Here is a 24,061-nt window from a genome sequence, read left to right as displayed (position 1 = left end):
AGTAAAATAGAAAGTATTTTCCAATCTTTTGGATTACTTCTGTTTCATTTTGTTCTATTCTGCATTCCAAACATTCCAAACTTTTACTGCATGTGAAAATAGCTTTTGTGACATCAAAACCCCTGATGCTTGTTTTAGTTGAGAAATCACTGGTCTCTGACAGTATCTAGCTTAGTATCTGTCTCACCCTGTTTTTTTCTTCTCATCTCTTTGTGGCATAGTATCTCTCTGCCACTATTCTCTTTCCAAATTCCCACGGTTTTAATACACAAGGGATGTAAAATCTGTTTCTCCAGAATACTTGACTGCAAATCTGGTAGTTCAAACCGCAGATCCCATAAGATCCAGCTGCAGTGTCTTGGCGCCAAATGTCCTGTTCCCATCCCAATCTATCATGCAGGTGCAGACATCATCCTTACAGCACTGTTGCAATAGGAAAATAAAAAGCTAACAAATTTGACTGACACCACAATACCATCCAGAACACCCAGGGGGTGGGGGATTAGAGTGCACCTTAAACCTGTCACAATCTCAGCAACTGCACAAGAGGGAAAAGAACTGATGTGGAACCGAGACCATGCTGTACACAAACAGCTGTCAAGAATAAATTGTCTGTTTGTCTGCTGCCTCTAATGTTTTGTTGCATTCATAGTTGGATATGGGATATTGCTAATTGATATGAAGGCATTCCATTGCTTAAAGCTCAGATGACATAATGTAGTAGAAATGTTGATTCTGTTAGCTTCAGAGTTGTTTGCCATCCAACACAAGTCTCTTGCTTGGCAACCAAACTGGCAGGATAAATGGGCCCAAAAATGTTACAGTAATCAAAAAACATGGCTAATTAACAGAAATCACGAAACTTCTACAATTTAACAAGAATTATTTACATTTTTAGGGCACAGTGAAAAAGAGGGTTTATTTCTTCCTGGATTCTGTGTGTTCTGTTTGATTTTTCTGAATTCATAGATAGCACGCACAAAGAGATCTTAGACAAAAACATACCTCTGCAAATTAAACTCCACAAACAATCCTGTTTGTTTTTGCGACAACCATGAGTTGAAAAACAGGTTTGTGATTCACTATAAAAAGGTTTGTAAGAAAAAAAAAACACAGCATACACAAGTATAAAGTCTGGACTCATTTTACAGATAGTGGCACAACATTTGTTTACTCTAAACTTGACTGGCATCTTTTGCTTCCAGTAAAACAGTAGTTGAAAAGTTATTATTAGTAATTTACTCAGGGAGGCACTGGTCTCTTATTAGTGGAATAACAAAAACAGTGAAAGTCTTCACTTTGTAAAGACACTCTGTCCCATACTCCATTAAGTAACAAGCTACATGAGGTACAGTGAGTACATGCAAGAAAGTGAAATGAAAAATATAACGGCACAAAAGTAAAAAGCACATATTTACTCCATAACTACTAAAAGCAAGGACATTCCAATGAAGCAACCTGGGGTGACATGCCTCACTTGAGGGCAAAATCTACAATTCCTACAAACGTTTGTCAATAAGTGAATGAATCACTCTCATTCTAAATCCCCTCTCCCTTTTAAAAACATGTGACTGGTTTTTATAGAATGGCAATAGCATGAGATATAGTCGTTCTTGACCAAACTGAATAAATTATGACAACTCAGTTGCGAAAGAGGATCTTTTGACCGACTGAATGTTGGTTCAGTTCAGCACGTGAATCACTGCCCTTCACAACAAAGAGAGAAATGCTGTGGAAGAATTACAAATGTGAAAAAAAAAGAATAATAATGCAATTAAAGGGGTCATATGATGCTGCTAAAAAGAACATTATTTTGTGTATTTGGTGTAATGAAATGTGTTTATGCGGTTTAAGGTTAAAAAAACACATTATTTTCCACATACTGTACATTATTGTTTCTCCTCTGCCCTGCCTTCTGAAATGCGTTGATTTTCACAAGGCTCATCTCTCTGAAAAGCAAGGTGTGCTCTGATTGGCCAGCTATCCAGCGTGTTGTGACTGGCCGAATGTCTCAATCGTGTGACAGAAATGTTACACCTCTTAACATATTGTGAAGCCTTGTCCGGCCAGAGCGACGAGACAAAAACATAAAGCCCATTATAAATTTCTAGTCATGTTTTCTTTTGGAAGGCAAAAACAAAGTAGTTTTGCTTTCTCAACGGAACAACGTCACATACCGCGGCCTTGAGTGAGCAGAGGCTGGAGGTCTAGAGTGAGCCGCAGTCTACAGTGAGCCGCGGCCGGCTTGAATGAGCGGAGACGGGCGGCTTGAGAACGGTGCGGCAGGCGGATTCTACGAAAGAGCGTACCTTGGTCTTGCAGCAACCACATGTGACAACCCCAGGCTGGACGCCGTTTCATCCACGGTGAAAACCGATTCGGCGATCCACAATGCAAAGTTTATGTATTTCATCAGCGACCAGCACGGATCAGCTCCAGGCATGACAAAGTGGATATCGTCCTCTTTTGGAAGGCCAAACAAAGTAGTTTTGCTTTCACAGAGAAACACACAGCGTCTATACGACATGGCAGTGGCAACAACAATACTACAACGAGAATAGAAGGTACGCTTCTGTCTTTGCGTGAACATCTGTGCGGCGTTATGCAAATCTTCCCACATACTGACGTAGTTATGTGGGGGCATGTTAGAATGAGCCGTTTCAGGGGGGGCGTGGACGAGTCTCAACTTTTATAAAGAATATCTCTTTGGATTTGAGACTTTAGTCTTTGCAACTACACAGATCTTCTTTATTCACCAAGGGCTTGTAACACTCCAAAGAGAAAGGAAAATTTGAAATCGCATCATATGACCCTTTTAAAACTTTTTCTTCTATAGCTGGATTAAAGTCATGTTCAACAGGTCACAAAGTGGAAAAACAATAAATGATAATTCTGCTTTCACTGTGTAAAAACACTGTACTGACTCAAACTCAGCACTCTTTTTTTTTTTTTTTTTTTGGTCAACAGATTTTTTCATTTGCTCATTTTTAGCATGCTGCCCACAAGGCTATCGATGCCAACTTCTCTTAGCAGACTTGTCAGTAGCCAAATTTTAATAATCAGTGATTCGGTCACCTGTTTGACTGTTGTTTGACAAAAGGATTCAATGACTCATTCAAAACACACACACCTACCAATGTAATAATGTAACCTACAGAAATGACTGAATCTGTGAATTAATCATCTTGTGAAATGGTTCAAAAGATTCAAATTCACTGGTATGAATGAGTCAAAACACAAACCTGCTATTAAAACAATACAACATGGAAACTTTCATAATTTAGCAGTGTAATTAAAAATGGAAAAATTAGAATGATTTCAGGCAGCAAAATGTGTTCATGCATTGGAACTGACTGTCTTGCCTCTAGGCAACTCCTAGTAAATTTGCAATTTTCCTGATATTTGAATAAAAGACAAACTAAAGTGAACATTACAGCAACTGCACTGAAAGCGAGCAATCATGTCTTTGTTCAAATGTTTATCTCACATTTGACATTCTTAAGGTTCAAAACCATCTTTTGCCATTCACTTTTTTGTTGAAGAACATCCATTCCCACCTTAAATAAGATGTTTGAAATTAATTTGGATATTAATGTAGCATAATGATTTGGGGATTTCAGTAAATTTTAGCATAATTTTCTAGTTCCTCAGGAATGTCTTGAATCAACAGATGAAACAGACAACCCCATATGCTGCATACAATGTCCTCTCTTCTGTCTCCTCTCAAAAAGCACCAAATGTTTAACTGACTCGAGATCATATATGGCATATGACTGCAGTCCAATTCGCATGCCTCTTTGCTCCCAGAGTGGGACAAAAGCAGACCAATAGCCGACCAATAGCCCCAGGGTAGAACATGTTGCCTTCTAACTGTTGGTCACCAGAGCTCTCAAACATAGTAGAAACCAATTGCTTTCAGAACACAAACAGACTAAGCGTGAATGTGTGTGTGAGGGCTGTGTGTCCACCAAAGGGTTTTTTTCCCGAAGCTAGTGTAATTTTTCAATTATTTTCATTGGGAGCGCAGCATTTTTTAAAACGCCAGCAGCATGACTTTTTTTTTCTCTGCACTGAGAGTTAAAGAACGTTCAGCTAATGAATAAAATGCATTGCTAATCACGGTCACTTTTTAGTCTGGCGTCCAATCACAGTAGAGTAGGGGCGGGACTAATATCACACTTACCAACTGTAACACATTCTGCTTGTACCAAAGACTGTAAAATACCCAATACGTGAGACTCGTATAGTTTTGAATAGTTGTTTATATACATATTTATATACACACACACACACACACACACACACACACACACATATATATATATATATATGTGTGTATGTATGTATTCTGGCAATGTATTCCAAGCGCAGTGATTGTCTCCTCATCGAGTCTATTTTTGCTCTGACAGCGAGCGCATCACGGTAAAAATGAACATGGCTTGACATGAAATGTATTAATACACCATGAATGAATATAATTAAAGTCTACTATCTTTTACACATGGCTTTTTAGCTATGGGGTAAAGCAAGGAAAAGTAGGCTAACATTCACTTTAAGATAAAATAAGAAAACAAATTTGAAAAAATAAAATAAAAAATACATTTTTAGTAACAAAGTTCGGATTTGGTATCAAAATAATGGTGGTAAACAGCCGGGGATAATTTTCTGCTGGCTAAAAATGCTTTGGTGGACACACGGCCTAAGAATATAGAGTATCTGCATGAGCATAGACTAAGTGTGTGAGTCAGAGATGTTGTGACTATCATCACAGCTCTCAAAGGGATGACTAAGATTAATACGTTTTAAAGCCTGTCAGAGGGCCACTGCAAAACACGGCCATCCATTACAGCCAATGCCACCTTCCTACAACAAATTTTGACCATAAACACTGAAAGACAGCCAGATATTCAAACAAAGTGTGGGCTGATATTTAGAGCAGCATTTTTAATTCCTCAATCTTCACCAAACCAGCCCATATACAGGCCAACAGGGAGATGATGTTTAAAACAATAAATCACTAAAAACTAATCAGGCAGGTACTGATGATTGTGGTCTTATATTGGAGTGATATGTTCAATAGTTGTCACATGAGAGTGGAAACTAGCTAATGCACTATATTTGCATCCAAACAGCAAGTTCAAGCCCTGGAGCTTTTGAATAATCCAAACAGATACTGAAAGTGGTGCTTTCGGCAACAAACAACCAAAAATCACATCCTTTTTATGTTGTTTAATACATCTTTCTCAATCAGCCTGATGTACAGTACCAAGCTTACAGACACAAAAACAAGCAAAACTTAATCCAATGACATTTTAGATTTTATTTTTAGGCATTCCAGGCAAAATCTAACAATGCTGTGTGTGTGTCTGCCTCTCTCTCTCTCTGTGTGTGTGTAGTGAGAGCTAATGGAAATGTTAAACTTTTAACATAACATTAACATTTCATGAAAAGTACCTAGTTTAAAACTGTATAAATGTATACATTTAAACAAATGACTGTACCCTGCAAAAACAAATAACTGATAGTAAAAAAAACACAAAATAAATCTATTGACCAAAAACACAATATGTTTCCTTGTCCCACATTTGTGAAGCCCTATTACTGCATGATTACCCTGTCACCCAGTTGGTGTAAGAAAAATGGTCACAGGACAAAAAAGAAAACTGATGAATTTTCTTTAACTGAGAAATATTTATCAATACTTTCAACCTATCAGTATTTCAGTAACTTGGGACTAATGTAGCTAGCCAGATTTAGCTATCCTATTTAATTTATGCTTTGAGCAACCATGTTACAGATTCTGTCATATATGTGTGTGTGTGTGTATATATATATATATATATATATATATATATATATATATATATATATATATATATATATATATATATATATATATAGTTTAAGATATAGATATATTTTTTTACTTTATCCTATTCATGAAAAGTGCCACCAAATATCATTAGATTCCATATTGATTGTCTGCTTAACATCACACTCAAATCATTTTAGTTTAGTGCTTATATGTGCCACACACACACACACACACACACACACACACACACACACACACACGTTTGTTGCACACACACAGGCTTCCTCCTACTCCTCTGTTTCCTGTGTGATCAGAAAAGACACGCGGTTTCATTATTAAGAAAGCTAATAACAGAACAATTGAAAAGAGCAAGTCATACTTGAATTCAGAGGAACAGTTGAGCACAGGTTTAAGCATGTTTTTTCTGCAGCTGAAATGGATCTTTTTACTCACACTGGCAAAATATTACATTATGTTCTAAACGGTGGTGAGATACTAGCCAAGAAACCCACTGGAAAATAAACCATTTAGAACAGGGAAACATAAACAACTGGCCTGAGATCATAGAGCACAGACATAATATGTAGCATACACATGTAAACATTTAAGAAACCATACAGCATGAGTCATGCAAGAATGAGTGTCCCATGTCCCATGAACAAATGGAACAAATGGATGAAAAGAAGTATTAAACACAATAAGATTGCTAATTTACGTCTAATGAATCCTTAATGTGAACTAATGAAGACATCAGCTGCCTAAAACAAGATACAGAAAGGAAGAGAAGAATGATTCAAGAGGGTAAGAATTCTTCTCGCTCTAGTCTAGTCTAACACTTCACAAGTAGGTAAAAATAGAGCGACGCTGCCTGATGTTTTAGAATAAATATATCAAAAAACCCATAAAAACTTTTTAGAAAAGAGTTGATTTGTTCTTTTACATGCACTGACCAAATAGTAGGCTACTATTTGGTCAGTGCATGTAAAAGAACAAATCAACTCTTTTCTAAAAAGTTTCTCTGAAAAGTATTTTATACAATTTTGTTTTTATGGGTTTTTTGATATATTTATTCTAAAACATAACAAGGATACTGGATGATTTTTAACAATGTAAATTGTATGGCAGAAATGGGGTGGAAATGCATGTATGCACAATCTTTCTCTGACTAAGATTTATAAAGGGATTTTTGTGCAGGTTCTGGCGTAAAAATGGTTTTATAAATCTGAAAACCTTTGTGCGTATGCAGAATCTAGCTTTCATGCATACATGCACTTTTAGGATGAATTCTAAGTAAAGTTTTATAAATGAGGCCCCAGGCCCCTACATTATCAAACTTTACCAAGAGAGGATGAGATATATTTGTAACTGAAAATAAGGTCCTTGCCTGTTTCACTGAAAGCAGCCAAGGTTATCTTACTTAATTAGGTCATTTAAAGAGTTAGCAGCCTGCCAACACTTCACACCCGACAGGGAGTGGGAAAAGAGTAAGAGAGGCAGTCAAGTAGACAAGCTGTAATTTTGTTTGACAAGCTGTTTTATGGTCAGACAGGAACTCTTTTTCAACCTCTTTGCTCATGTGTCTATCTTGCTCTCCTCATATCTGAAATAAAGCCATCTCTGGCTGAATGGTCACACAAACACATTTCTAGATTGGCAACATCCAGCTGGGTGCAAAACACGTTAACTGAGCTGGTGACATGTCTAAAATGCAACAGAATGCTGATGAAAATGTATCTTAGATTAAAAAATAAAAAATAAAATAAAAAGGATCTGCAAGTCGAGATAATTCAGGATGGAACCAAAACACTATACTTTTAAAGAAGACATAATTAAAACACTAGCATATATTTTTGAGCATTAAGCTAAAAAATGAGATGTCGTAAACAAACTGTACAGAAAAAGAGGACTGATGAACCTTTCAAAATGAGGGTACTTTCATATCTAGTTTGGTTTAACTGATATTTAGACCAATGAGGGTACAATTTGTTCACATGACTTCATTTACATTTGTCATTGTTATGTACTAAATGATTGGTATAATGAATTTGTATTACATTGTCTTTGATTTTGTCCATTAAAAATGCTTTAAATGTGAAGGCAAACTAAACTAACTAAATACATAAATGAAGTAAGTAAAAAAAGCAACATTGTAAATGTCCTGAACTTACAGCAGTAAGAAATGGAAAGATGGGGTAAATAAGTAATGCAATGAAAAATGGCTCTCACCAGGCTGAGACTGTAATAGTTCTGACCTCAGACATATCTCTGCAATAGTCTGTCTTTTTCCTACAACAGCTTATTATGAAATATGAGAAATCGTAAATGTAATTAATCACCAAGAGATTAAATAAAACCACAGGATAATGTCTTGTCTATTAAACTAGACACGTCATCCAAGTTGCTATTACAAGGAAAACTGACAGCTATGACAAGAGTAGCCATATTTCACTCACAAACACAGTTCTATTAATGTCTGTATTAATCAATCAATTTATTCAGCTCACACTGCATGGTGACAGGCTGGATAGACTGTTGTTCCTGTAAACTGACGCACCACACACCATTTGAACTCATAGGAAACAATTCTGACAACTTTGAAAATCAGTATAGTATAAACTGCCATTTATTTAATGAAGACACCGACAAGCATGCTCTCAGAAATGGGACATTAAGATTCAAGAGTTGGTTCGAGATTCAGTAACAGTATCTGGCCTTGATTCTGGGAACTACATGTATGTCTCTAGCTGAGATTTAAAATCTCACATAAATCCTATCATTTGTAGAGAATAGTACCACTTCCTCACATAAAAGACAAACATGTGTGGTGGTTTGGTTAAACAACATTAAGTTATTTTTAAGCAGCAGCTTGAGGAACCACAACAATTATGATTGTTTGTTTTTAGAAAAATCATGTTAAAATGTAAGTATAAAATGGTGATACATAATTTTTTAGAAAAATCATTATTTTTTCATATATGAATTATTGTATTTCATTGTTTTGAGTGTTTTTTATTTGTTATAAAAAAAACTAGAGAGTTTTGATTATAAAACCAAACATTTAAATATCAACTTACTAAGATATTTAAGGGGAAGTCGTGGCCTAACGGTTAGAGTGTTGGACTTGCAATCCAAGGGTTGTGAGTTTGAGTCTTGGGCCGGTGTAGGCTTGTAGGCTCTCTCCACCTTCAATACCACGACTGACGTGCCCTTGAGCAAGGCACCAAACCCCCAACTGCTCCTGGGGCACTGCAGCATAAATGGCTGCCCACTGCTCCGCGTATGTGTTCACGGTGTGTGTGTGCACTTTGGATGGGTTAAACGTAGAGCACGAATTCCGAGTATGGGTCACCATACTTGGCTGTATGTCACATCACGTCATATTCGCTGAGATAATTCTGTGTGAGTATTCTGCTATACTAACATAAATATCTCAGTGTCTTTAAAAGCTATCAGAATTTCATCTTAAAAATCTAAAGATAAAAATGTAAAATCTTATAAATATAATCAACTGCACCAAAAAAAATGCTCTCTAAATCAATTTGTGATGTTTTTCCCACTCCTTGAATATGAGCTCCATATTTTACATCATACTACATGAGACATAAAAAGTCTATATCAACTATGATTTCATATATTAGGCTTTGCAGGGTTAAAGAACTTTACTCCTAAAATGATATACAAGTTTTAATAGAAGAATTAATTCAAGTGGTAAATTTATAAGCTTCACATTTCTGCTGTTAAATCCTCCAAAAATGGGTCCCATTTACTTCCATTGTAAGTGTCTCGAGAGATGAGTCAAAATATTTTTTGTGGTAATCAACATGCCACAAATGTTGTCAATTGATCTTAACTTCTACTAAACCCAGAAAATTCCTTTAAGCCCCTGTTAGATAATGTTGCTACAGGGCAGGATTAATCACATAGGTAACTGGGCGCATATTCAGGGGCACAAAGTCCACCGGACACCATGCAGGATTGAATAAATATTTTCATATAGTGGGAAATGAGGCAAAATAGCCCTGAATATCTGTTTAATAACAAACTTTATAACATGCTCTGCCAGTCATGTTGGAACAAAGGAGGATCATGCACTTTACATGAAGCCAAAACACACACACACACATAATGTATCTGCCACATTAAGCAGTCGTCGATTTAACATTAGCATGAGATGACTGTTCAAAATCAGAAAAAGTGCATCAACAATCTTTGCCTTCAGTTTCCTTAATGCTGTCTAATATTTTGAGCAGCACAAAAAGGGCCCAAATTTGGTACCTTTCTAAAGGTCTTTACTGAGATCAGAGCTCAGCAGGGGCTTATTCTGGAGATCCAGAATTTTAATAATAAGAATCAGAAACAAAGAGTCACAACTCATGTAATTTGACTTCCTCATGGTAGCTTTTAACATAGCCTATTTTTGGAGGGCTCATACTTTTTCCTGGCACAAATGACAAGCTGTGCACTGATGAAATATTGAGATGCTACATTTCCCCAGACTGTTAATAAAATATGCATCATCCACACTGAGCTGCAAATTGCCCTGTTCCTGCGCTGCATGGGGGGAAAGGATAAGCCAGTAAAGAAAAAAATATCTAAATGATGACAAAATTTATAGTTTACAATGTACACTAAACGCCTTGATATTATTCACTTTCTAAGTAATTTTATACCAGGTCGAAAATTCTCAAGGATCAGACCATCATAACTCCTCAATAAGGTCAATAAGGCTCCGCGGTCAATCTGAGATCAATAAGGTGCTGAAATGCTGATCAGCAATTAAAATCCCAATGGGACAAGATTCCAGAGTTCAAACCTGGAGAGAGGATGTTATTTTTGGCAGAGCTTGGCACCTACAGAGGCAAGAAACTGCCATAAGCACATCAGGAGAGAATCTTCACATACTCCTTTGACTGAAGCAGATTCTGACAATGATGACTTCAGTATTTACATTCTGTGCATATGGGTCTGAGCCTAACACTTAAATCACATAAAACCTATGTGCATTTAAACAAATTTGCAGGGCGTCTAAATTATCAATATGATCAAAAGATTGCTGAAAAACTCATTGTACACAATATACTACATGCTTTCTGTCGTATTTTTATAAAGTAAACTTAAAATAATAATAATAATAATAACTTAAAGATAGGGCTGGGCGATATGGCCAAAATAATTATGATTTTTTTTTTTTCATATCAGTCGATATCGATAATTATCACAATGAATGTCAAATCTTTATTTCTTTCAAGTTTAAAGCCATATTTTTGCTCCAAAGTGAAAGTTGTAGAAACCAGACCATTAATTTTCCTTAACAAAATAAATATCTAAATAGAAAAATTAATTTCTTAGTTTCTGCATGCTGTAATGAGCGATTGTTTCAAATCAAGAAACTGGTTTGGGGTGCCTGATAATATTAATAATAATAATATCACTTTTTTGTCTCTTAGAAATGCACATTTGATAGTACCTCAATACCATGGTAAAAATATAACTATGAAAAATAGTAGTCTAAAACATTCAGTATAAAAGCACACGTTTTAGCTTAATTACAAATACATACTTTAATTATATATCATTACTCCTGTAATAAAATCGGAGTGTCTATTTACACTAAGAGCAAATAGCCTGCTTTATTGGCAGAGGCTATTTACACTAACTCCACCCATGTGTGTCATGCTCATTTTCGAATCCGCCTTTGTTTTGGCAAACTTTTTTCTCCTTTTCCAGATTTCAAATCAATTTTTTTTTTTTTTTTTTTAAGTGGAAAATAAAGTATAGGTTAGGGTAGCTGTAGGGAGGACTTTATTGTCCCAACAAGGTGGGATCCATTAAATAATTTGAATTAAAATAAAAATTTACACTCAAGTCACTGTAGCTGAATAAACAGAAGATTTAACTGCTTTCTTTGATTCAGCGTGACTAATAAACACACGACTACCGCAATATAAGGTTTATTATTATTCTTGTTATAATTTTCATCATTATAAAGTATATCTATAATGAAATGCTAATCAACATAGCCTTTATCACTGCTTAGAATACAATGAAATATTGTGTACCTTAATTATTCTGTTCAAGAAACCAAATCATTTCACTGAAGGATTTATTTTAAACACTCGACTGACGTTATGAAGTGAATTTGTAGTTAAAACATGTTATTAAATGCGGTATTTTCACGTGCTCTCAGATGGAGCAGCATTTACTACACAGAGCCGTAGTTCACTGAGTAGATACACAAACAGCTGTCATTATCGAGAATGATTTTGTCGATTTCATAATCCTACAATTATATCGTCTGCGATTATGAACACGATTTTGCATAGCTTGTCAGAGAACTACGGCTCTGTGTATTAAATGCTGCTCCACCTGAAAACAGGTGATGGAGATTTACTGCTAATCACAGAACCGGCTTTACTGACTAAATGCGCATGACAATCGCAATTAATCGCATGCAATTAATCGTGCAGCCCTAGGTGGAAGGGTGGTTAAAAAAAGTTTACTTGTACTGTATACTGAACTGATTCTTTAAATTGTCGATGTGAAAATAATAAATAAACTGATTAAAAGATAATTTTTACTGGACTGAACTTAAGACTATCACTTATACATATACATCACTTTTTTAGAAAAATCATGTTAAAATGTGAGTATCAAATATAATACAACAGGCTTTTGATGAATGTTTATTTGCAATACAGAGCTTTGATCAAAACTAATCATTTAAATATCATTTTATTAAGACATTATTATAGGGAGATATAGAGTGACAACTGATATTTCTGGGCATTTTAGGAAAGCATTTTGCAATACCGTTATAAAGGTCTCATTGCTTTACATTACAAGCTATCAAAATTTCATCTTAGTTTTTGGCCATATAAAAATCCCCAACAGCACCAAACTGCATATTTTTGCATACTTTGGGCCTCTGAATAAATATTCTCGTACTATATGGGCCATAAAAGCCTTTTGACTAAAGGTTCAATAAATGGTTCTATTTAAAAATAATAATAATAACTTTTCAGATTATTATTTCATATGTTAGGCTTTACAGGGTAAATGTACCATTATAAATTATACTGCTAAGAGGCTAAGGGATACAAATACAAAAAAAAAAAAAAAAAAACACTTGTCTAACACATGAGAGGCACTTTAAACTATGACATTTTTACACATCTGTATGAATTTAAATACATGCAGCTTAAATCTAATATCTCTTTGAGAGGGCTGGCACTATCCTAAACGGCATCTGACTCTGATGTCATGTGAGAGAAGGTAAATCTGATCCCTTAAAAAGATGTAGCTAACCAATTTAGCACACTCACCATATGATATTGACACAATGCATGTATAACCAACCATATTTCCACTATCGACTGCAGCCCACAAATGAAAATGCCAAGGGAAACGGTGCCAGTTCGTTATGCATGACCTGTTCTTAGCAAATGAGAGAATTACAGGATTCAGAAAATGGTCCAATTCTGTTATCTCTGGCATGCACACTGTCTAGAATGCTGCAGAAAGAGCCAAGGATGCTCCCTTTCCACAGAAATACCACAGGAGGGTAGAAGGAGGAGTAACAGACACTGAAGAGAAAGACAAACAGAGATAATGGACCAATACTGCAATCCAATATATTGACATTTTTCTACTTTAACTGTCAGGTCTACTGATCAATAACTTTTGGTTGGTCCCTAAACAACAACACCACCATGCAAGCAACAGCATTAACACAACAGTATGAGCGACAGGAAACAAGGGTGTTTGAGGTAAATTATTTTAATATCTTACTGTGTTGTTTACATGAATAGTTTGACTTTAGACATAATGGCCATATACCCAAACACAGAAGTCATCATTTACCAACACATTGTTGCATTCTTCTGTTGAACACATTTTTTCATAAAATCAAAGTCATTGGGGTCCAAACATTTTCGAGTTACTATGTTCTTGCAATGTCATCTTTTATGTTCCACAGAAGAAATGCAAACAGGTTTGAAATAATGCTGAAAGCGACAACAGAATTTTTGTTTTGGGGTGAACAGTTCCTTTAAGCATGAATTATTTGTATATTTGTATAATTATTTTAAGACGAAAAGCTTGACATTGACAATTTAATGGCATCGTTTTGTAAGACTAAATACATAAATGAATTGTAATAGTTTAGGCCATGCTTAAAATGTATGCAATCTTTATAACCAAAAAGGTTAACCCAAAATATTACTGAAATACTTGAAATAATAATGTATTTGTTTTATTGTTGTACCATAAAAATTAGGTCTGCCTTGTTATAATAAACAAATAAATAAATAAATATCGTTGTATTGTTCACTTAATATCAGACACATTTAAAATAAATAATCGCTCCTTATAAACATGCACTTTATTTTATAGTAATAAATAATAATACTAATAATTATAATAATAATAATTGCAACTGTGCCATGTGGTGTTGTACAGTGACACAGAAAAACAAACAACAATATCGTATAAAGTCAGCTGGTTTCGGTACAATAACAACAGCTCTGCGCTCTGATTCGCAAAGAAAGATTCGAAGACTCAATTCTTATTGACCTCGCTGCTATTGTATTGGTGTGGGCACACAAAAGCTTAATTCAGTATTTAACCAGCAGCACATTTAGAAGACAAAATCACTGTGTGTGACTTCACGAGACTTATGCTGGGTTATAAGCGATTTAAAAAGGCTTTCGCTTCTCAGTTAGACATTCTCTGGATACGTCTATTAGTGAACCACGAACACCGAATACACCTCCCGTGAAGCCGCCACACAAGCTTACGCACCAAGTTTACGCACTCGCTGTTGTTTACCTTTACAGGTTGCCTCTCGACAGTTTGGGGGAAATGAAGGGATGCGGATGGAAACAGCCTTTAGCCTCTGCGTGGGTGCATGCAGAAGAGATGGAAAATCCCGTTCAGCGTGCTTTTCGATGTCCTCCCAGTGTTTCGTTCGCAGGCCCTAGGAACTCCGCCGCAGCGCTCTCTCTGCTGCTCAACCCAGTGCTCGATGACGTCACCGCTGCCAAGGCTGGACTGCCCCGGGCGAGCACCGTTCGTGACTCAAAGCGAAAGGCAACGTACAAGATCACCATGTACTGTCAACTTAATTATTTGCGACGTGTTTCTGTTTCCTAAAAAAATAAATAAAACAGGAGCTGAGACCCCACCCAGACTCTCGACCAACCCAGGGACCCCCAGTAGCCTATATAAAAGCTACTTTTTCTTGGGTTACACTTTATAAAACTTTCATAACTTACATTGCTTAGCTGATAAAAAGTTAGGATTTAGTTAACAGTTTAGTTGACATAATTGTAAGTGTACTACGAATTTAAGTGCACCCTAAGATATGTTAGTCACTGAAAGTGGCAGATGTATGCCTAAAACTGAAATATGAGGTCGAAAGACTGAAATATGAGAAAGATGCATGTGAGAATGTTACCGTGGCAATCATATGACATATTATATCAATAATTTGGAGATTCTTAATAGTTTCAAAAATAAATGCTGTTACAATATAGAATTAGTTTTTCCTCTCCTTCTGTATGCTATTTGATATATATATATATATATATATATATATATATATATATATATATATATATATATATATATATATATATATATATATAAACTTTTAATTCACGTTTTTATGTACATTTTTAAAGCTTAATTTTCATAAAACAATATTATAAGCACAAAACCAAAACTGTAGGCCTATTCAGGAATTGTTTATAATCTTATTAATCGTTTTAACCTGAATATTTCTGCAATCAGTGTAGATTGCAAGTATTATGTTACAAAGTTCTTAGATGTTGTTCTAAAAATATGATTCAAGTAAAAGGCAATGATCTATTGTTTTTAATCGCAGTGTTAATTAGTGTCCAGTGCGTCTGTATGCATTTGATAGCAAAGTTCGAAAGATTATAGTTTTAAAAATAAAGTTTTTCTCAAAAAAATAATAATTGTGAGTTGTGTTCATAAATGTGTCTTAGCAAAAGAAGAACTATAAATGTGTCACAGAAAAAGATAGTGAGAGAGGTCACATGATTAATGAAATGAGTGTTTGCTTTTACATGTCTGTTTAATGTCATGTTGTTGGCGTCTGTGTAAACATGGTCATTCTTGACGTTGACTCATTTGATGCAGGGATTCTCTCTGAATTGAAGGGTGGGTGGCAGCCCATATCCTCTCCTTGATCAGTTCATTGAGAGAGTGAGCTAAAACGCTATTGACCGAGTGCAGCATTCCTGCTGCTGGCTCACGAGGGATGCCACAGTCATCAGAGAGTTGGGACTTTCAATATCATCTAAAGGACAGAAAAGTGCTTTCTCTCTCTCTCTCTCTCAGATCACAGTAGATCAATGAAAGCCAAATTATGCTTTGTGAATATATACACATGTTGGTTAAAGTCAAAATGGTGCATCATTCATAATTGCCTTCAGTTAACATGAAAGAATAAAAGCACTGACAAGGGGAAAAATAGTGTTAGCCAATCAGTTTTAATAGTTAATCGATTGTTGTTGTTTTTTTTTATCAACTAGCTTGTCAAATGTGTTAAAAGCATTACTGCATGTTAGGGCTGGGTGATATGACAATACATATTGTGGCGACGATATAAAGTGATATAAACTTTTTCTAAATCATTAACAGGCCTTTCGGGGTAAGCAAATATATCCGTGCAGCTTTTAGTGGGCAAGAATTATTGGAATGTTGGAGTGGAAAAGGAATCATGGTTGAATGAGTAATAGAATGTGATGTGCTTGGTGCAATGGCACTTATTATAAGTGTATATGTGTATGTGTACATTGTAAAAAAAAAAAAAAAAAAAAAAAAAAAAAAATTGTATAGCCTCAATGCACTGTAAGTTGCATTGGATAAAAGCATCTGCCAAATGCATAAATGTAAATGTAAATGTATGTGTCCTTTATACTTCTATGGCGCTCAATAGATTCAGTGGTTGGAGTTGGGTTAACACTCCTAGACAAGTTCTATTACTACTTTCTGAGTAAACGTTAAAAATCAAAACATATTGATAATTAAATAGTTGTTGTAATGCTAAAATGTTTGTTTTGAACCTTTGAACTTTTGAATAGGTGTCCAACGATTGATAAATAAATATTTGACATAGTGAATATACTGAATATTGTACCCTAATTGAAGTAGCTGTTTAGTAGGATCATGATTTTGCATATCATTGCATGAATGACTGCCTGACACATAATATATTATTATATTTATGATTAACAATCTAATGATTAATTAGTTAGAAACGAAATGCTATGAATACAGGTGCCATCAGTTGTCTTCTTATGAATGACTTGTTTGTCACTGAGTCAGTGTTGCTGATGTAAAGTAGGCCCTTTGTTACCAAACACCAAGTAACTAAAGTAGGATACAATTATGAGTCATTCGCAAACTGTTAATCATTAAACTGTTGGTTACTTTAAAACTAACCTTCATCTGGGAGATCACAGGGATATGTGAATATTTGATCTGTTAACTGGTTGCATATGTCAGATTTATTGCATGACTTGGGCAGAGAAAAGCTGTTGCTATCAAACATTATTTACTTAATCAACGGAGTGAATGTAATGGTGAAGAGATAGATCAAATAAGACAACTGATGGAAGGTTTGTGAAGAAATTTCATGCTCTCTTGGGGCAGTTGTGACCTAATGGTTAGAGTTGGACTTATAACCTGAAGGTTGCAGGTTCGAGTCTCGGTGCTGGCAGGAGTTGTAGGTGGAAGGGAGTGATTGAACAGCACTCTCTTCCACCCTCAATACCCATGGCTGAAGTGCCCTTGAGCAAGGCACTGAACCCCCAGTTGCTCCCCGGGCACTGGATATAGCTGCCCACTGCTTCGGTGTGTCTACTTCTCACTGCTGTGTGTGTACAATTGGATGGGTTAAATGCAGAGCACCAATTCTGAGTATGGGTTACCATACTTGGCAAATGTCACGAGTTTCACTTTTAAAGCATTTTTTTTTTTTTTTTTTGTATTTTTAAAATACAAATAATTAAAGCTAATGAGTGTTTGCTTTTACATGTCTGTTTTATGTCATGTTGTTGGCGTCTGTGTGAACATGGTCATTCTTGACGTTGACTCATTTTATGCAGGGATTCTCTCTGAATTGAAGGGTGGGTGGCAGCCCATATCCTCTCCTTGATCAGTTCATTGAGAGAGTGAGCTAAAATGCTATTGACCGAGTGCAGCATTCCTGCTGCTGGCTCACGAGCGATGCCACAGTCATCAGAGAGTTGGGACTTTCAATATCATCTAAAGGACAGAAAAGTGCTTTCTCTCTCTCTCTCTCTCTCTCTCTCTCTCTCTCTCTCTCAGATCACAGTGGATCAATGAAAGCCAAATTATGCTTTGTGAATATATACACGTTGGTTAAAGTCAAAATGGTGCATCATTCATAATTGGCTTCAGTTAACATGAAAGAATAATCATTTTATGCAGGGATTCTCTCTGAATTGAAGGGTGGGTGGCAGCCCATATCCTCTCCTTGATCAGTTCATTGAGAGAGTGAGCTAAAATGCTATTGACCAAGTGCAGCATTCCTGCTGCTGGCTCACGAGGGATGCCACAGTCATCAGAGAGTTGGGACTTTCAATATCATCTAAAGGACAGAAAACCTCTCTCTCTCTCATCACAGCAGATCAATGAAAGCCAAATTATGCTTTGTGAATATATACACATGTTGGTTAAATACAGTAGTTTATTTTGATACTTGGTGTGGCTGCTGTATTTTGTAGTTTATTTTGATACACTTAAAATTAAGGTATTTTATTTTAAAATACATTTTAATGCATCTTTGCCCAGCCCTGTGTATGGGAAGTAATAACTACTGTAATAACTACAAGCCATTTGCGTTACTGAATTCTAGATTTAGGCTAGATTTGCAGTCATTTGGATTTACATTTGCATTATAAACAAATTCAAACAAATTCTGTATTGGGTGTCATACATGACCTACAATTAGAAAATTATTTTGTACATATTTTTTCTTTTTGTTGAAAAATGGCACCCCCTGGTGTCCAAAAGTAATGCCAAGAAGTACACAATGGGAAGAATCTCATGGGGTATTGTAAGATAAGCACTGATTTTAGTCATTATTAGTTCTAAAACACACACGCAAAAAAAAAAAAAAAAAAAAAAAAAAAAGGGGGGGGGGGGGTTCGGCTGAAAGGACAGACTTGGGGAAACCCTGTATAAAACACTTTACAAAAAAAGGTTAAAAAAAATATTCAGGAATAGCACCCAAATTACATAGAACCAAAATCCACCCCATTGACAATGGAGAGATCATTTAAGTCTTTCAGTATTTTTGTATATAATTCTTTATAAATATTAAATATTTATCAAACTCCAGATGTTCTCAATTCCTGAAAATGTATTTTCAATTGAGAACAGGGCATGTTTTTAAAAGTTTTTAATTTAAAAAAAAATTGTAAACATAAATAACTTTTTACAGAATAGTAAATTGTGTGCAAAATCTTGGGGCTAAAAGTCACAAGTCCATGTGATCAGTTTTCTCACAAAAGATCTGCATAAGTGAAATGACAGATGTGTGTATTAAGTCCATTATCAGGGCAAAGGCTCGGGTGAAAGAGTCATGTCGATGTCTATGTCTCAACTCTGGGCCAGCTCCAGTTTGTTTTCTGATGTTTTTGGTGCTTCAATTACTTCTCCACACATAAACTGCTCCTACAACAACAACCATAATTTTCTATTTTAGGCATTTAAAAAAAAAAAACTAACATGAATTTGAACACATTTCTCATAATTTAAACTTTAAAATAACTGAGATCAAATGTTATGAGAGATCATAAAGTAGTCGCAGTAACAGAATACTCTAAGAAGGTATTTTTAAGCCATTTCTACAGAAATTAAATGTCTGTATTTCCATGTACTGTAAATAGCTGTGCAAAATAACAAATAACCAAAGTTGTCGACACACAAATATCAGAACATACTAAACATCCTACCTTATCATAGATTACTTTTACTATAAGTGAGCAACTCGGACAGGTGGCCACTTCTTCACCATTCTCAAGATCCTCCTGAAAAACAGAAGCAGTTTCCCCTCAATAAAACAGAATTTCGTTCACCTAAAAGTATTTGCCACTTAGTTATACCCTGACACCTCTTGAGTCAATACACAGATGTATATTATTAGATCAATTAAATGTCAGTTTAATGTCATGACTGCCATTCTGATGTTCTAGGAGAAACAAAACTTGCCTTCGTTATCGCAAATCTGTCACCACATGGACAAGGGAAATAATATGTTTCTGTTTCGTCATCATATTCAAAATCTTCTATTTCAACCTCGTCGTGAAACACCGTCATTTTAAATCAACTACTGGTTAAACGGCCTCACCGCCGGTGGCCCGGTGTTGATTCAACACATGCGCCCGCAGTGACATACAGGACGTGGCGCACAATTTTGACGTGGTCAACAACTAGCGAATTACAACAAAAAGCTGTTTACAATTTAGCCACCAGGAGGAGACAAATTTCCATTCACCATACGCTACACAAATTTTTATACATCTCGAATAGGCCTACATGCAGGTTTCTGGTTGTAACGTTAGAGTTGAGTTGCGGGTTTCAGTAAACGATTAAGTGGAATTCACACTGCAATCAATTATTATTCAGTCAAACACAGGCATGCAGACCTAACTAACTTTCTCAACGCAAGTTGGTTTGATTTGCTTCCATTTGAGTCACTTAGTTAGGTCATATTGGAATAGCATATTAGTATTATCATACTTAATATTTCCAAGGTTATACTGTGAAAATAATGCAAATCTATATGCAAGAAACACCCCAGAAGACATACTATTTGCTAGAAGATTGAGTAAACTATTCCAACGTAATGCACTGTAATGCATTATGCATTCAGACTTGTATTTGAGATGTGAGAAATGAACTGTAAGCAATATCAGCCACAATCTTTTAACATGTTTTTCATTCATTACTTCACATAGCTACTATTTGTTTGTTGTATATGTATTATGTGATATAAGCCATTATAATTTCATTGTACATTTGTATAATGACAATAAAAGGCATTCATTCGTACCAAGACTCAAGACTCTTAACCACATGTTTTTGCCATCAAACACTTACATACTTGGCAACATGTTTTCACTCCTCCCGTGTTTTCAACTTAGTACTGAATTAAATTTTACGATTTCAAGCTTACAGTTGAGTGAGTCTATGACGTAACTGGAGTAAAGGCTCAGAGACAAGAATTCATTCTTGCAATGCAAATAGGATTAATTGGTCAAATAGATTTGTGCTATTGAGGAGATAAAAGAGGAGAACAAGATTTTCCCAAGACCTGGTTTCATGAGGCCACATGCAACAGTTACAGTGCAATTAAAAGTATTTGACATCAAATCTTAAATGCAAGATATTCGCTAATATTCTTTTCTGAGAACTAGCATATTATCAAACAACATGCAACATTATAGGGAAGTTACAACACGGTGCAGCATATTTATGCTTTATTTTCTTCTTTCAGTCAAATAAATAAATTAACATTGGCTCGTGTCACCTTTGTGAACAAGTAATTGCCTTTGTAAAAAAAAATAAAAAAAAACTAGAGTTGCACAGCAGCAATAACTGCAACTTAACATTACCTGTAATTTGAAATGAGCTTTACTCATTTTTCCAAAAGTAAATTTTGGCCTATTCATCTTTGCTAAACTGCCTGAGATTATGATTAAGATATAGATTATGATAAGTCTATATATATATATATATATATATATATATATATATATATATATATATATATATAAAATATATATATATATATAATGTATAATAAAAAATCTGTGACAGTAATTTCTTAACTTTTGTCAGTAAATCTTATGCATCCACTGAGAGAAAAATAAACTCCTGTACACTTCTCCATCTGGGAAAAACTTGTGGACTTGCATGAGAGAAATATTACTTTTCCTGTTTTTTTTTTCCTCTCTTTTTTCCCCAAAATTGGGTGTTGTGAGCATTAGTGAGTACACATATACATTATATATCAGCCATTTATATTAATGTGATTCAGAGATAAAGGCCATAATACTAATGTTGTCCACATGAGGGAGTAAGAGGATATTAAATCCTTCAAGATCTCAGTTTAAAGACTGTGAAAATGGTTCAGTAAATTGACTAGTAGTAAAAAATTGCATATACACTCCCCTAAAGGATTATTAGGAACACCATACTAATACTGTGTTTGACCCCCTTTCGCCTTCAACAAGGTCCTGAAAGCATTTTTTAGAAATGTTGGCCCATATTGATAGGATAGCATCTTGCAGTTGATGGAGATTTGTGGGATGCACATCCAGGGCACGAAGATCCCATTCAACCACATCCCAAAGATGCTCTATTGGGTTGAGATCTGGTGACTGTGGGGGCCATTTTAGTACAGTGAACTCATTGTCATGTTCAAGAAACCATTCAACTGATTCGAGCTTTGTGACATGGTGCATTATCCTGCTGGAAGTAGCCATCAGAGGATGGGTACATGGTGGTCATAAAGGGATGGACATGGTCAGAAACAATGCTAAGGTAGGCCGTGGCATTTAAACGATGCCCAATTGGCACTAAGGGACCTAAAGTGTGCCAAGAAAACATCCCCCACACCATTACACCACCACCACCAGCCTGCACAGTGGCAACAAGGCATGATGGATCCATGTTCTCATTTTGTTTACGCCAAATTCTGACTCTACCATCTGAATGTCTCAACAGAAATCGAGACTCATCAGACCAGGCAACATTTTTTCCAGTCTTCAACTGTCCAATTTTGGTGAGCTTGTGCAAATTGTAGCCTCTTTTTCCTATTTGTAGTGGAGATGAGTGGTACCCGGTGGGGTCTTCTGCTGTTGTAGCCCATCCGCCTCAAGGATGCGTGTGTTGTGGCTTCACAAATGCTTTGCTGCATACCTCGGTTGTAACGAGTGGTTATTTCAGTCAAAGTTGCTCTTCTATCAGCTTGAATCAGTCGGCCCAATCTCCTCTGACCTATAGCATCAACAAGGCATTTTCACCCACAGGACTGCCGCATACTGGATGTTTTTCCCTTTTCACACCATTCTTTGTAAACCCTAGAAATGGTGTTGCTTGAAAATCCCAGTAACTGGGCAGATTGTGAAATACTCAGACCGGCCCGTCTGGCACCAACAACCATGCCACGCTCAAAATTGCTTAAATCACCTTTCTTTCCCATTCTGACATTCAGTTTGGAGTTCAGGAGATTGTCTTGACCAGGACCACACCCCTAAATGCATTGAACCAACTGCCATGTGATTGGTTGATTAGATAATTGCATTAATGAGAAATTGAACAGGTGTTCCTAATAATCCTTTAGGTGAGTGTAAATTCAAAATATTTTCATAAAGTTTAATAAAGCCCAATATAACAAGTATGCAAAAACGGTTAATCTCCTAAATACTTACAGACCATTTTATATATATATATATATATATATATATATATATATATATATATATATATATATATATATATATATATATATATATATATATATATATATACACATACACACACACATTTATTATCTTAATTTGAATGGTATTGACAACATATTTATTTGTCACGCTGTCATACATGACTAAATGTATGTCCAATTGAAGAAGGGACACTATTATTGATCTATTTTAATATTGTGCATTTAATAATACTTCCATAAAGACTCACATTTTACTTGAAAAGAGACATGTCCATTGGATAACTACATAATCTACACAAGCCATTGTTCTTGGATGCGATAATCGCCTCAAGTTAAACTGCATTGTGTCATTGTCCACAATGCTTTGGTGACAGGACTTTGAGATAACAAACAGGGAAAACAATAAAAGGCATGATTTACATCACATCCAGCTAGCCAACTCCGTCCAAACTCCATGATCCATATTTTTTTCTTGAATGTCTTGTGAGGATATTTTGTAAAGATAAAATCGAATTTATACTTTTATATAGGAAGAGATATCCAATCACATGAGGCCTAAAAAAAAATGCAAACAAACAACAACAACAAAAAAAAACAATACTGATTTGCTAAAATCAAAAGTGGGAGGGTCTGGGGTGCCGTGCTCTGAACCCCTAGGGACAATCTGAAACATCCCTGAGCTGTCAATCTTTCCTGAACTATCGAACAGGCTTCTGTGATGACCATGGAGGTAATTCACC

At 35.6% G+C, this 24,061-nt stretch overlaps 2 protein-coding genes across 2 annotated transcripts in view; both read right to left on the bottom strand.

The window, feature by feature from the left end:
- The window catches only part of nck2b (NCK adaptor protein 2b), a 47,777-nt gene extending 32,738 nt beyond the window's left edge, over nt 1-15,039 (bottom strand). Inside the window, exon 1 of the mRNA XM_042757994.1 lies at nt 14,642-15,039. The gene's annotated coding sequence lies outside the window, so the exon portion shown is untranslated. The remainder of the gene's footprint in view (nt 1-14,641) is intronic.
- Nucleotides 15,040-19,253: 4,214 nt separating this feature from the next.
- On the bottom strand, nt 19,254-20,291 carry dph3 (diphthamide biosynthesis 3). The gene is made up of 3 exons (XM_019080458.2): nt 20,081-20,291; nt 19,825-19,899; nt 19,254-19,543 (listed from the first exon to the last, which is right to left on the bottom strand). Exons 1-3 carry the CDS (start codon nt 20,186-20,188, stop codon nt 19,469-19,471), a joined length of 258 nt encoding a protein of 85 aa, XP_018936003.1. The 5' UTR covers nt 20,189-20,291; the 3' UTR covers nt 19,254-19,468.
- Between the last annotated feature and the right edge of the window lie 3,770 nt (nt 20,292-24,061).

This window comes from Cyprinus carpio, chromosome A6 (genome assembly GCF_018340385.1).
Source record: "Cyprinus carpio isolate SPL01 chromosome A6, ASM1834038v1, whole genome shotgun sequence".
Taxonomy (NCBI): domain Eukaryota; kingdom Metazoa; phylum Chordata; class Actinopteri; order Cypriniformes; family Cyprinidae; genus Cyprinus; species Cyprinus carpio.
The sequence above is the reverse complement of the archived record's forward strand: the minus strand, read 5'-3'. Positions and strand labels throughout refer to the sequence as shown.